This window comes from Chinchilla lanigera, unplaced genomic scaffold, assembly GCF_000276665.1.
Source record: "Chinchilla lanigera isolate Chin_1 unplaced genomic scaffold, ChiLan1.0 scaffold00094, whole genome shotgun sequence".
NCBI lineage: Eukaryota > Metazoa > Chordata > Mammalia > Rodentia > Chinchillidae > Chinchilla > Chinchilla lanigera.
This window is the reverse complement of record NW_004955495.1, coordinates 2,490,545-2,505,767: the sequence shown is the minus strand read 5'-3', so window position 1 is coordinate 2,505,767 and position 15,223 is coordinate 2,490,545. Positions and strand designations below refer to the sequence as shown.

Genomic DNA, 15,223 nt, shown 5'->3' with positions numbered 1-15,223 from the left:
AATATACACACTAGGATTTGTATGGAATCCTAAGGACTGATGTCTCATGTAGAGTTAATACACAAATATGTGAGGAACTACACCTCTGAGAACATGAAAGGCAACTAGTTTTGAGGAGTCTTGGGGGCTGGGGATTTAGCTCAGTGGCAAAGCGCCTGCCTGGCAAGCGCGAGGTCGTGAGTTCAGTTCCCGGTACCGGAGGAGTCTTGATGGACAAGCCCAAGAAGCAGGACCATGGGCTACCAGCCGGCCTCCATCCACACAGCCCATATACTTGTCTTCCTGTACAGTGGCTTTAAAATCCAACAAATGCCTTCTTCACTCTGCCTTCAAATTTTCATTCAAGGTAGACTATGAGGGGATTCAAACCATAATGAGAATGGAAAATCTAATTCTCAACATTACCAACAAAGACAGCACAACCCAATGCCAACTCTAAATTTTATTATCCTACCACAGGTCTCTGCTTTTCAGTCAAAGTGAACTATTCGAGAAATAGCTGGGAAGAATGGCAAAAAGTAAAGGGAGAAAGATGAAAGTAATTATTCACATAAGCCCACACTATATATAGTCATCCCTCGCTATACTGCAGTTCACTTATTGTGGTTTCACTGTATTATGGGTTTTTTAAAAAAGTATCTAATTCTGTATGTCAGAGTTTTTGCTATATCACAGAATTTTGCAGTATATAGGTATTTATATAATATTTATGATTTTAATTATTTGTGCCTAAAAAATTTAAAACTATAAAAATGTTAATTCAAACATATTAAAATACTGTATCAAAGTAAAATACAGTATGTACTATGGGTTGGAGAGGTTGGCCTAACACTCAACTGTCTTGCAACCATGGTCAGAATGGCCAAAGAACTTCAGCCAGTGGCTGAACAGTGGGATCCCAAGATGCTTTTTTCGTTGCATTTCATAAATACAATCTGAGACTGGCATGTCAGTTTATAAAAACCTTCTCAGAAGAAAAAGCAGCACCAGCAACTCCCCATAACTATGTTCATCACTCAGAAGAAGAGAGCAGTTACAGCCCAGGGCGAAGATACTGCACCACCTGAAGTACCTGATGAAGTGGTGCCTTCAGAAGAGCTGTAATACCATTCTTAGCTGTGCAGTACATTCATCTCATTGTCATCACCTTCATCGCCATCAGTACTGCATATGTACATAATTCATGATCTTCATCATTCAAGTTGTAGTATACTTCACTGGTGAGTACCCATAAAGAATTTTACATGCTACTAAAATTACACAGGTTTTAAGTAAGAGCGCAAAAAATGTTTAAGAGCACATGAAGTATTTGTAAGTGTGGGAAAGGTTTATAGTAGTGTAGGGTTTACAAAGCCTTAAAATATATATAAATAATAAAATAAATACAATGTCACTACTTTGTGGATTTTCACCTATCACAGGGGTCTCTGGAAAGTAACTCCTGCAATAGGTGAGGGATCACTGTAGTAAAATTTACGTACTTAAAACCCAATGGCAACCAGACATGATGATTACATACCTGTAATCCCAGCTTTTGGGAGGCTGAGGCAGGAAGATGAGTTTGAGGCCAGCCAGGACTAGAGTTCAAGACTAGCCTGAACTATAGAGAGATCCTATCTCAAAAAAAAAATGAACAAAAAAATCTGATGTCAATTCTTTATTAGCCAAGAAGATATAAACTTGTGTGCCCTTTAAAAAGTTTTCTCCATAAGAAAATGGTAGAACATATAGAATGGGCAAGGTATATTTCAGAACAGTAAGAAATATACTATTTCTGAAATAAATATATTTCAGTCAATAAGAAAGTCCTAACTATTAACAGATTAGTTTTCAATGACCTATTACCCACAGAATCCAACAACTATATAAAAATTAAACCTCTTTCTATACTAAAAATGCATTTCAATTCATCCACAGATTCCACACACAAACAAAATTTTTATTAAGTGAGCCAGGCAACATAGCACATATCTATAACCATAGCTATTGGGGAGGCTAAGGTAGGGGCAAGTTAGATGCCAGCCTAGGTAACTTAGAACCTGACTCAAAAACTTAAAAAGTGCTAGAAATGTGGTTCAGCACTCCCTAATTCAATCCACAGTACCATGAAAAAACAAAATAGTATTTATTGACTTAAGAAACACTACTTATTAAACTCACAGTTGCTTTACAAATACTTACAAAATTATCTTACCTCAGTGATTCTTTAAAGAAGTGTATCCACAGGCCCAACATCCACATTAACAATGAACCATTTATAAAACAAAATAAATTTATATCTTTTACAGTATTTCTTTCACAATGTGTGCTTTCCAGAGCATTATGTATTTAATCTGCATTAGCTTTTTCATATTACCTCAATTTGTATATTTGACTAAACTGGAAATTATTATAGTCTTTATTACTAAAATTGAAAACTTCATTTTTCACACTTTTAACTTTTTAATCCAGTGTGCACTCCCACCTGCCCTCCTTTCTTTTTCTGGTGGGAGTGCTAGATCAGATTTTCTGACAGTAGTGCGGAGATCAAACTGTGATTGTGATGTAAGCCCTATACCAAAGAGCTACACCACTAATCCCCAGTGAACATTCTCACCCATTTCTGTAAGGATATGAGCCAACTGACGGCTTATGTATGCTGCTTATATTCCTGTTTATATTCTCTCCATTGTTCTTTCACAACCTCAAACTGAAGTAGAACACAAAAGCCATTGTCACTGTCTGCACTTGTAAGGTTTCCCACCAATATGCACTCTCAAAAGAGCTAGACAGCTGCACAAAGCAAGCCTTCCTATATTCCTTGTATGGGGTGCCGCTCCAACGTGAGCTCTTCTATGCTTTTCAAAGAAACTGTAGCAAATTAAGGCTTACCCACCCTTATATTTGTGCAGTTTTTCCTTCAGAATGAGATCTTTGGTGTGTTCGAAAGTTACTGGACCGACTGAAAGCTTTCCCACACTTTGTACACACATAAGGTTTTTCTCCAGTGTGAGATCTTCCATGTTTCTGAAGGGTACTGGGACAACTAAAGGCTTTTCCACATTCTTGACATACATAGGGCTTCTCCCCAGTGTGTGTTCTTTTATGTATTTGAAAGGAACTAGAACTACTGAAGACTTTACCACATTCTTGACATTCATATGGTTTCTCTCCAGTGTGATTTCTTTCATGTATCTGAAGGGAACTGTAACGTCCGAAGGCTTTACCACATTGTGTACACTCATAGGGTTTCTCTCCAGTGTGAATTTTCTCGTGTCTTTTAAATGAACTTCGACAACTGAAGGCTTTCCCACATTCTTTACATTCATAGGGTTTCTCTCCAGTGTGAGTTCTTTCATGAATCTGAAAGCAACTAGCACTACGAAATGCTTTACCACACAGTTTACACTGATAGGGCTTCTCCCCAACATAGGGCTTCTCTCCAGTGTGAGACTTCTCGTGCATCTGAAGGTAGCAGGATCGACTAAAGGCCTTACCACACTGTTTACACTCATATGGCTTCTCCCCAGAGTGAGTCTTTTCATGTCTTTGAAAGGAACTGGGACAACTGAAGGTTTTCCCACACTCCTTACATTCATAGGGTTTCTCTCCAGTGTGAGTCCTTTCATGTATTTGAAAGGAACTGGCACTACTTAAGGTTTTCCCACACTGTTTACATTCAAAGGGCTTCTCTCCAGTGTGTAGTCGTTCATGTATTTGAAAAGCACTAGAACTAATGAATGCTTTTCCACATTCCTTACATTTGTGAGGTCCATCTCCAGTGTGTGTTATCATGTGCCTTTGAAAAGATGAAAGAGAAATGAAAGCTTTCCCACATTCATCACATTCATAGTATGTATTTTTCCTAGTATGCATTCTTTCATGTATTCGAAAAGAACTGAAACGACCAAAAGCCTTACCACATTTTTTACACTCATAGGGTTTTTCTCCAGTGTGAGTTCTTTTATGTCTTTGGAAAGTACTGGGACAATTGAAAGCTTTCCCACATTCCTTACATTCATGAGGCTTCTCTCCGGTATGAGTTCTTTTATGTATCTGAAAGGCTTTGGAAGTACTTAGACTTTTACCACACTGTTTACATTGATAGAGTTTCTTTCCAGTGTGAGTTCTTTCATGTATCTGAAAAGAACTGGGAGAATAAAAGGTTTTGCCACATGTCTTACATTTATAAGGTCTATCTCCACTGTGCCTTTCCATGTGTCTTTGAAAGTTTGATAGAGAAAGATAGAATTTTCCACATTCCTTACACTGATAGGATTTCTCTTCAATGCAAGTTCTTTCAGATTCTTCTAAGGAACAGCAAAAACTGAAGGCGTTTCCACATTGCTTATCTTCATCTGTCTTCTTTCCATCCTTACGTTCACATAGTTTGTGTTCAGCGTGTACTCTCATATGCCTATTAAGGGATGAATGACCAATGAAGACTTCTCCACACACACTGCAGTCATAGGATTTTACAGCAGGAGTTTTCTTGCTAAGTCTGAGATGTGCGATCTGAGTGTAAGTTTCTCTACATTGACCACCTTCTACCCTTTCCCAGAGTCTCTCTACCACATGATTTCTGTAAGAAAAGAGAAACATTAAAATTAAAGGCTTTAGTACTGTTTTTATTTTTTTGTTTGGGTTTTTTTTTGTTTTGGGTTTTTTTTGTTTTGTTTTGTTTATTTTCAAACAGTCTATGTTGGCCAGGCTTACCTCTAATTCACAATCCTCCTGACTCAGCCTTCCAAGTAGCTGAGATTACAAGATACATACCACATCTGGCCATGACTGCTTTTCTTCCTTCCTTCCTTCCTTCCTCTCTCTTTTCTGTAGCACTAGGGATTGAACTCAGGGTTCTGACATTGGGCTCCACCCTTTTTTTAAGACAAGGTCTTGCTATGTTGTAAGATGCCCAGGCTGGGTTTAAACTTGCAGTTCCCCAGTGTCTAACTCCCAAAGTCCTAAGATTACAGGCATGTACCACCACACCCAGCTGTGTTTGTTTTTAATTTATATTTATTAACAAGAACTACACTTGTATTTTTAACATTACCAGAGAAAGCAAGCGTAGTATATCCCCTCGGAATTGCCTGCGCATACCCTAAGTCCTCTGCAAGAGGTCTAGATCACAGCAATTAACAAAATGTATGTGAATTTCCTTAATACTGTTTATAAGTGAACTAGTATCTATATAACATTTAAGTATACAATTCTAGACAAAAATTTTGAGGGATAAAGAAATGTGAAGTTGGATTTATGATTCTGTTACTGTGTTTTTAATTCTAAGAAAATTGATTTCCCTTATGAATGCAAAGTACCTCAGGTTTTCGCCAGGATTTTGGTACAGTTCTTCAGTGTTCTGGTCTTTCCATTTTATTCCTAAAATATACACCCAGAAAAAGCATTATGAATTATTACATTTAAACATGTATTAGACACTAGCTTCATGACTAAGGCCCTGCTGATGTATTTACCAAAGCGTTCCCCTTTCATATTCTAAACTGAGCACCAGTAATAGCCAAGAAACAGCCATTCTTTAAATGACTAAGTTTTTTTATGTTTTTAGTTTTCTGTTGTTTTTGGTACCAGGAATCAAACTCACGACCTTACACTTGCTAGGCAGGCACTATGCTGCTGGGCTATATCCTCAGCCCTAAATGACTAAGTGAAGGAATGATGTCATCCTTACCTACAAAGGCCAGATTACTGACAGTTTCCTGCATCACATCTCTGTACAGATTCTTCTGGGAAGGATTCAGCAAAGCCCACTCCTCCTGGGTGAAGTTCACAGCCACGTCCTCAAAGGTCACCAAATCCTAAAACATCCCACATACGTATGAGTGAGAATGGTTAAGCCTGACATCCCTGGGGACCAACATACTCAATTTATAAGTACATATGACTGGTCTCCAAACAATTATTTCATGACTTGATCATCAGACACAGTCTCCTCCCCAGACCCACACAAAAAAATTAAGGAATGGAACCAAATGTTGTGGTACAAACTACTCAAGGGGTGGAGGCGGAGGTATTGCTCAAACCCGGGACTTTCAGGCCAGCATGAGCAACAAAGCAAAACCCAGTACCCAGGGAGAAAAAAGGAATAGGAGCTAGAGGTTTAGCTCTACTATACAGCATGTGCTTAGCATACATGAGGCCCTGGGTTTGATTCTTCAGCATGCCCATGCATACACACACATACTAAGAAATGAATTGTTTGGAAAATAGCAAAGGACATAATTTGTCTACTTTGTGGCAATCTGAGTTTCAATTTCCAGATCCGGAGCACCTGATGCATGAGAAACTCTCCAGTAAAGAGCTGGTCAAAATGCATGAAGACTTCAGGCAGAATGACAGCCTAGCAAGGCTCAAGCAGCTGTGATCTGTCTTGGGACAGCAAGGAAAGCAGCCTGGCCTAAGACTGATTTACTGACTGACTGACTGACTAACTGTGGGACTAAGAATTATAACCAGGGGTACTCTACCATAAGCCATATTCTCAGCCTTTTTTATGGTTTATTCTGAGACAGAGTAAGTTACCCAAGCTGGCCTGGAATTCAACCCTCCTGCTTCTGCCTCTAGAGTAGCTGCAATTATGGGTGTACACCACCACCACACTGGCTTGACCTGGGATTTTCACTGAGGTTAAGGACTGAGCTAGTACCAGAGGGCAAACTTATAAGGACTGAATCACTTGTCACTGAAAAAGGAGAGTATTCCTGCTTCCTATTTCCTTATCAAGATTTAGGCACAGAGGAATGAAGAAGAGATAAGGCTTAAAAGTTGTCAGCAGATGCCAGGTATGGTAGCACATGCCTATAATCTCAATACTCAGGAGGCTGAGGCAGAAGGAGTGGCACAAGTTCAAGGCCAATATGGCCTATATAGTGAGCTCAAAGCCAACCTGAACTACATAGTGAGACCCTGTCTCAAAAAATAAAAAAAGAAGTTGTCGGCAGGGGTGGGAATGCTGCTCAATGGTAGAGCACTTCCTCAGCATGCAGAGACCCTGGGTTCCATCCCCAGCAGTGCAAACAAAAAATTTTTTTTAATGTGAACAAACATCAAAAAGAAGTCAAGGGCTGGGCATATAACTCAGCAGCACAAGTGCCTGCCTGGCAAATGCAAGGTCCTCAGTTCAATTCCCAGTGCCAAAAAGAAAAAAGGAAAAAAAAAAGTCAGAGACTTCCAGTTTCCACTATGGCACAGAAAGACGGAGAAGGTAACACACATTCAGAGAAGAAAAAAGCAAATGAACCAACAATCAACAACTTTTCCTACATCTGTTAGAGAAATGAGTTCAGAGGGCAAGCAGCAGTGCCTAAATGGACACCCACAGACAAAGACCCAGGAAATAATCTACTGGAACAGAAACCTCTATGAAAAGCAGCACAAGGGTGGAAAAAACTAAACTGTAACTAGTGAACTGCTAACAGTTTTGAGACGCTTCAGAGGTAAAAATTACTAGGTGGGCTCCCCTAATTTGTTTTACCTCCAGCACCCTTGACAACTGCTCACAGTGAAGATCAAAGTCACTGCCTTCTTCAGCAAGAAGAGGGAAATATAGCCATCTTGAAATATGCCCAGAGATCTGTGTTCAAATCCTTCCCTCAAAAGAAACTACAATGCCGGGAGTGCAGCTCAGTGGCAGGGGGGAACCAGAAAATCAAACAAAAAGAAAGAAATTACCTGTGGGGAATTGGTTCCAGGATCCACACAGATACTAAAAAAATGTAGAGATACCTAAGCCCCTTATGTAAAAGGGCATGGTTTTTGCAGGTAACCTGTGTAAACCCTCCTGGAGACTTTCAGAAGTGTCCAACCCAGATCTACATGCTGACTGCCCTCTTTTTTTGTTATAATAACAAGATTTAAATAAAAGAAGTCTTGTACTTGTATACATTAACTCTATTAAAGGCCATTCCTTTTCACTGAATATGGCCCAGGCAAGCCAAAAGGTTGGACACTGATGAACCATCTCTAGATTACTTACAAGATGTAACACAATATAAAGACTAAGTAAATAATTGCTCTGTTGTATTGTTCAGGAGAAAATGACCAAAAAGTCATCTGCACATACTCAGTACAATGAGGACTATTTCCCCAGATACTGAGGGTTGTCTAAAAAGACTTGATTAGGACAAACCTTCTGGGGAAAGAGAAACAACAAAGTCTAACCCCCTCCAGCTTTCCTGCAGTAACTAAGAAAGGAGGACTGAGACGTCCTTATGAAAGTCACAACCCAAGGACACCGGCTTTCTATAACTGAGGCCAAGTCACAGATCAAGCAATGCTTTGCCTCCCTCACCACTCAGCACCACACCACCAGGGTTCAGGTGTAACTGTAGACCACCACTAAAAGAACGCAGTTCACGGTCTCTGGTGAAACAACAAAAGCGATTACACTGATGAAGTAGACACATTTCTACAAACACAAAAAAATCTGAGCCGTCTATAACTAATACATGTCATGAAGTACAAGTCAAAAACCCTCTCACGGGTTACAACACTTGCCCCATCCAAAATCAACGTAGAAATGTCATCCCCAATGCAGTAATATGAAAAGGTGTAAAATCTTCAGGAATCAACTAAGTCATGAGAACTCTGCTCTGATGGACTGGATTACTCCCTCATGAAACAGCTTTAGAAAACCATGAAGGCCCTTTGACCTTTCACCATGTAAAGATGCAGTAACATGGCACCAGACCAGGTTTTCACCAGATACCTTACCTACAAGCTTCTGATCAACAATTTCCCAGTCTCCAGAACTGTGAGAAACAAATTTCTGTCATTCATAAATTACCTAGTCTTAGGTATTTTATTATAGCAACATAAACAAACTAAAATACAACAGCAACAAAAAAACCTTCCAAAACCAAATAGTTTCACTGCTAAATTTTTTATGACTTTAAGAAAAATGAATACCAATCTTCTATAAGCTCTTTCAAATACTGAAGAGTAGGAAACACTTCTATATTTCTTCCTCCTAGTGCTGGAGATGGAACACACTGCCTCATTTGTGCTAGGCAAACCTCCACCACTGAGCTGCATCTCTAGTCCCTAAACTCATTCTCAGGCCAAAATTACTCTGAAAACAAACACTCTACAAGAAATACAGACAGGCATGGTGGCACATACCTGTAATCCCAGCACTTGGAAGGCTGAAGCAGGAGGATCCCTGCAAGTTTCAGGCTAGCCTAGACTATAAAGTAAACTCAAGGCCAGCCTGAACTGCACAGTGAAACCCTGTCTCAAAAAGAAAAAGGAAAAAGGAAAAAAAAAAAAAAACAGACAAATATACCTTATGAATACTGATGCAAGTATCCTCAACCACTGATTCAAAGATAAAATAACTGAAATTGTACTGGCCAGGCACAGCGGCACACGTCCCAGGCCAGCTTGGCTAACTTAGTTAGAGCCTGTCTCAAAATAAAAATAAAAAGAACCCCTGAATTCAATCCCAATACTGCTGCTGCTGCTGCTGCTGATGATGATGTTGGGGCTATCGCTCAGTACTCCATAAGCTCACTCTCCAGGTACTGCCGAACAAAAAAAAAGAAAAAAGAAAAAGCAAACACCACAAATCAATACACTATATACCAGTACAAACACAGCCCAGGCACCATCTCCTGGTTTTGAGTGAAACGTCATTTGAAAAGCCCTTTATCTAGCTCACAATGTAGTATAAAGACACCAAGACAACCGGTCCCAGCATGCCGTAGGTGAGGGGTGGGGCTAAACCAGGGGACTTCTCAGGGGACCAGTTGAAGGAGACCTTAAGAGGAGGCTAAGCGGTGGCCCCTACGTAGAAAGGGCAAATAAAGGGCCCCTATGCAGAAATCTAATCGTCCATTTAACACTGCCTGAACCAGATGATGCCTGGACAAATGGAGTATGATATACAGCCCAGAACAATACCCTCACAAATAAGGTAAGCTGATTTTTGACATAAGGGCTAACATCATTCAATAGGAAATGGACAGTCTTTTCAAAAACTGGCGCTGAGGAGCTGGGCATGGTGGCACATGCCTTAATCCCAGCACTCGGGAGGCTGAGGCAGGAGGATCACTGCAAGTTCAAGGCCAGCCTGAACTGCACAGTGAAACCCTGTCTCAAAAAGAAAAAAAAAAAAATTAATTAAACTTAAAATTTAAAAAAAAAAAAAATGGTGTTAAGAAAACTGGATACCCACATGTACAATAATGAAACTGCAATTACTATAGTTGGTCCAACTTTCATTTGATTAGTATTAGATTTCTACCTTTACTTACTCCATCTGCTTTTATTCAATTTTTTAAAATATCTATTTTTTCATGCTGGGGATGGAACTCAGGGCCTCATACCTGCTAAGCACACATACTACCACTCAGATAGGTACACCCCATCCATCTATTTTTAAATTGACAAAAACTGAACATGTGTTCAATATTATGTTTAAAAATATGTATAATTATGGAGTAGGTAAACTGAGCTAATTAACATATGCATTACATCACCTGGAAATAATATTGAGCTAAGTGTGATAGCACATGTCTATAATCCCAGCACTAAAAAAGCCTGAGGCAGGAGAATCTCAAATTCAAGCCCAGCTTGGATAACTTAATGACTTAGTGAGACTGTGTCTCAAACTTAAAAGGGATAGGGTTACTGCTCAATACAAACGTCCTGAATTTAAAGCCAGTACCACAAAGACAAAAAAAAATAAAATTTTATACCATACACAAAAGTAAAATCAAAATGGATCGAACACCCAAAGTAAGAGCTAACACTGAACAACTTAGAAGAAAACATGGGGCAAGTTTCCTGACACTGGGCAGGTGTCCCGCTGACACATGCCTATAACTCTAGCACTCTGGGAAGCTGAGATAGGATCGCAAGTTTGAGCCCAGCATGGGCAACTTATTGACTCAGCAAAACCTTGTCTCAAAACAAAACATTTGGCTGGGTGTGGTGGCACAGGCCTGTAATCCCAGCAGTCAAGAGGTTGAAGCAGGACGGTCACCAAGGGTTAGAGGACAGCCTGGGCTACGTGGTGAATTCAAAACCAGCCTGAACTAGAGAGACCCTGTCTCAAAAAAAAAAAAAAACTGAAGTCATATCAACAGATACAAAAAATATGTATCAGAAGTAAAGGAAATAGAAGCCAGAGAATGACAATAAAATAAAACTTTCCTTCCCAAGAAATGGACCCCTTCCCTCCCTCTCCCTTTCCATCTCTCTCTCGTCTTTTACACACACACACACACACACACACACACACACCCCTACACTGCTCCCTTTCTCACTATGAATCTGCTATAGACAGATTCCAGAAAGCAATTAAAAACAAAAAAAGGAAAGGAAAAGGGAAGAAATTGTCTTTCTTGTACAATGTCATGGGTTCCATCCCCAGCACTGCAAAAGAAAAAGGGAAAAAGTCCCTTTCTTCATAGGTCATGATCATCTAGGTAGAAAATTCCAAAGAACCAGTATTAAAATTACTAGACCTAGTAAAGAGATTGTAGTGGATTTATAAAACAGCACATTAAGAACAAAAGCAATGGACAACTGGATTTGGTAGTAAAACCCCAGCACCAGAAATAGAGGAATTAAAATCCCAGTGCGAGCCGGGCATGGTGACACACATCTGTAATCCCAGCACTTGGGAGGATGAAGCAGAATGGTTGTGAGTTCGAGACCAGCCTGGGCTACAAATTGAGCTCAAGGTCAGCCTGAACTGCATAGGGAGACTCTGTCTCAAAAAAGACAAAAAAAAAAAAAAAAAAGGAAGTGGGATGTGTTATGCAGAGGTACTAACCTACACCAGGAATGCTAAGATTATGTACTGTAAACAAGAAAGGTGGTGCTGAGAAGGGAATAAGAAAAGAAATTAAGGGGCTGGGGATTTAGCACAGCGGCACAGCACCTGCCTGGCCAGCAGCACAGCACCTGCCTGGCAAGCGCGAGGTCATAAGTTAGAGTCTCAGTGGGGGGGGCGGGGGAAGGAATGAAGATATGGTACCCACATGTAGCAATTTCCCACAAGGAATGTAAACATTATGTACTACATACATGTACTAATAAAATTTTTAAACTTTTTAAACAATTTAAAGTCAAGCATCACTTATATAGGAAAAAAAAAAAAAAAAAAACACAAAGGAAAGGAACAAAAAACCCACCGTCTTAGTAGGGGCAGTCTATCAAAACACAACATACCGAGTAATTTACAAACAATGGAAATATATTGCTCACAGTTCTAGAATTAAGAAGTCCAAAATTAAGGCACCACTACATATGGCATCTGCTATTAAGTACTGTAATCTATGAGATCTGTTTCAGAGACAGCAATTTCTTTCACCCATCCCTTGACCCTTTTTTTTTTTTTTGGTACATGTTTGTAGTACATGTACATGTAATTTACATTCCCTGTGTGGAACTGGTGCATGTGAGCACACAGCTAGAAGGTGCTATCTCTGAAACAAGCCCCCTCTGGCCTCTTTTAGGACAGTAATCCTATGCATGCAGGATCTGCTCTCATGATCTAATCACATCATTACACCTAAATTCCATCCCCATGGCTGCCAGGAAAAGTAGAATAAATTGTAAACTTTAAAATCAAAATTTATACAGAAAGACAAAAGATCAGAAATGGCCAAGACAATATCCTTGAGATAAAGGTACAACATTGACAGGACCTGACTGTAAGACTCATGTGACACTACAGTAATGGAGATAGTGCTATTTGCAAACAAACAGGCAAACAGGTCAATAGAAAATAAAATAAAATAAAATCACACAGATATGGCCAGCTGATCTTTGATGAAAGAGCAAAGGCAATTCAATGGAAAAGGTAGTCATTTCAACAATTGAGGCTAAAAAGCCCAGATATCCATATAGTAATGAATTAGACGCAGATCTTACAACTTTCACAAAATTAACTCAAAAACAGATCATAATATAAGATGGAAAATTCAGCACTGAACGTAACACAGGAGATAATTTAAATGCACTTTGATTTGGCAATGAGGTTTGAGAAGTAACACCAAAAGTATGATCCATAAATCAGGAAATTTGTAAATTCAACTTAAGAAAAATTCTGTTTTGCCAAAGACACTATTAAACACAGGCGGTAGGCCAGGACAAAAATTTGGCAGAAAAAGCGGGTTATGGTGGTGCACGCCTGGAATCCCAGCACTCTCGAGGCTGAGGCAGGAGGATCCTTCCAAGTTCAAGACCAGCCTGGGCTACAAAGTGAGCTTAAGGCCAGCCTGAACTACATAGTCAGACCATCTCAAAAAGACAAAAAAAAATTTAAAAATAAAAAATTTGGCAAAAAGCTTCTCTGATAAAACTGAGGTTTTATTTTTTGTCTTGAAGTAGGTGAGGATTGAACCCAGGACCTTCACACTGAGCTATATCCCCAGCCCTTTTTTATTTTTTGAGTCTCACTAATTTGCCCAGGATGGGTTCAAACTTACAATCCTCCTGCCTCAGCCTCCCAGAATCCTGGGATGATGGATCTATACCACCATGTCCGGTTTCATTCAGTTATTTTTAAAACAGAAAATATTCAGTATTTGAAGAATCCGGCAAAATTACCCAAACTCAGTATTTCTGTATACACATGGACAGCATTTATATTTAATAGCAAACCCTAAAAGAATAAGTATCTATGTCTCTCGGACAATAAAGATGTCATTTCATTTATTCATGACAAATCACTGAGTAAACAGCTTATCATATCTGAACACTTTAGTTTGTTGCCCATCTCTGACCCATACGATTTATGATGAACCCATAAGTCCAGAAAAAATGGAACTGAATTATTCATTATCAAAAATTCTCCACCAAGCAAAGAAAAAGAACCAATGATTGGTAAGTCTTTGTAATTCACTTATCTTTTGGGGAAATGTATTTATTTTTCTACAGTTATCATGGAAAAGAGATATTCCTTTTCCCTGTAGCATCCTCCAAGCTACGCCCTAGAATTACATTTAAAAGATGTAAATAAGCCAGGGGTGGTGGTGCAGGTCTGTAGTCCCAGCACTGGGAAGGCTGAGGTAGGATCACCTCAAATTCAAGGCCTAACTAGGCTACATAGTGAGTTCAAGGCCAGCCTGAATTACATGGGGAGAGCCTGCCTCAAAAAAAAATAAAATTCACACAAATGAAAATAACAGACCTGAGAAACTTCTTACACATGCTCTGGGGAAGGAAAAAAAGAAAGAATTTTCATGAGGTGTGTTGGCACACACCTGTAATCCCAACACTCTGAAAGGCTGAGGCAGGAGGATCACATGTTCCAGCCCAGCCTGGGCAAGTTAGTGATTTGGCAAGATTCTCTCTCAAAATAAAACATCATCAGGGCTGAAGCATGTAGCTCAATGCAAAGCCCCTGGGTTTAATCCCCAGTGCTGTTAAACAAATAAATAAAAATTTTTAAAAATCAAGTGAAATGTAAAACTAACTTTTTCTATAATCTGCTTTGTCCCTCCTTCGTCTTTTTGGAAACATTTTATTGTACATTTTGAGCTGTACTGATAAAATATACTGATATTGTACTGATAAAATATATTTTACAGTTAAAAGAAAATCTGAAGCTGAAGTGGGGAAAAAGACCTTTCAAGGTGACACACCCAGGGAGAAGCAGTGCTGAACTGGATTTCACAAGTATCTGAAACTAGCGTCAAGGCAGGTCATTCTACCAACATTGGGGAATTGTTCTCTCCTTTACTCTCATGAAAAATCCACAAATAAGGCTGGGTGTATAGCACAGGTAGAGAGTGCCTGTCCAGCATTTGAGAGGTCCTAGGTTTGATCCTCAGGGCTAGAGGAAAAACAAACAAAAACACACTACATATATTTTTGTTGGTTGGGTTTTTGCTTGCTTTTTTGAGACAGATTTTTGTAACCCAGGCCCACCTTCAACTCACTGAGGCCCAGATCCCTGGCCTCAGCCTCTCAAGTGCTGGGATTACAAGCCCGCGCTATTACACCTGGGATTTTTTTAAGGCCAACCATTTCTCTCTCGGAAAAAAAATGACAAAATACGGCAAGCAAGGCTGGAGGTGTAGGTCAGGGTCACAGCGCTCGCCTAGCATGCACAAGACTGTACACCCACCCCCAGTACCGCAAAAACAAAAATAAGAAAGTAAATAAATAAAAGTACACCGCGTGCGTGGGACGCAGAGTAATGGTCGTACGGCTGATAATGTATAAAATGGAGAATTTGGGATTTGGGAATACGGGGAGGGATCCCGAA

The 15,223-nt window shown here is 39.6% G+C and overlaps 1 protein-coding gene and 1 long non-coding RNA gene across 2 annotated transcripts in view; one reads left to right on the top strand and one right to left on the bottom strand.

The window, feature by feature from the left end:
• Window positions 1–1,642: 1,642 nt before the first annotated feature.
• On the bottom strand, window positions 1,643–5,794 carry LOC102027872 (zinc finger protein 709-like; the record flags this gene model as incomplete). Its single annotated transcript, XM_013505118.1, is given in 4 exon segments — window positions 1,643–2,900; window positions 2,902–4,561; window positions 5,301–5,361; window positions 5,672–5,794. Coding segments are annotated over 4 exon segments (1,877 nt in total), but the record flags the coding sequence as incomplete, so codon positions are not given.
• A 3,491-nt stretch (window positions 5,795–9,285) lies between these two features.
• Window positions 9,286–15,223, top strand: part of LOC102028207 — a 22,810-nt gene continuing 16,872 nt past the window's right edge. The window contains exon 1 of the long non-coding RNA XR_264135.2: window positions 9,286–9,913. This is a non-coding gene — a long non-coding RNA (uncharacterized LOC102028207). The remainder of the gene's footprint in view (window positions 9,914–15,223) is intronic.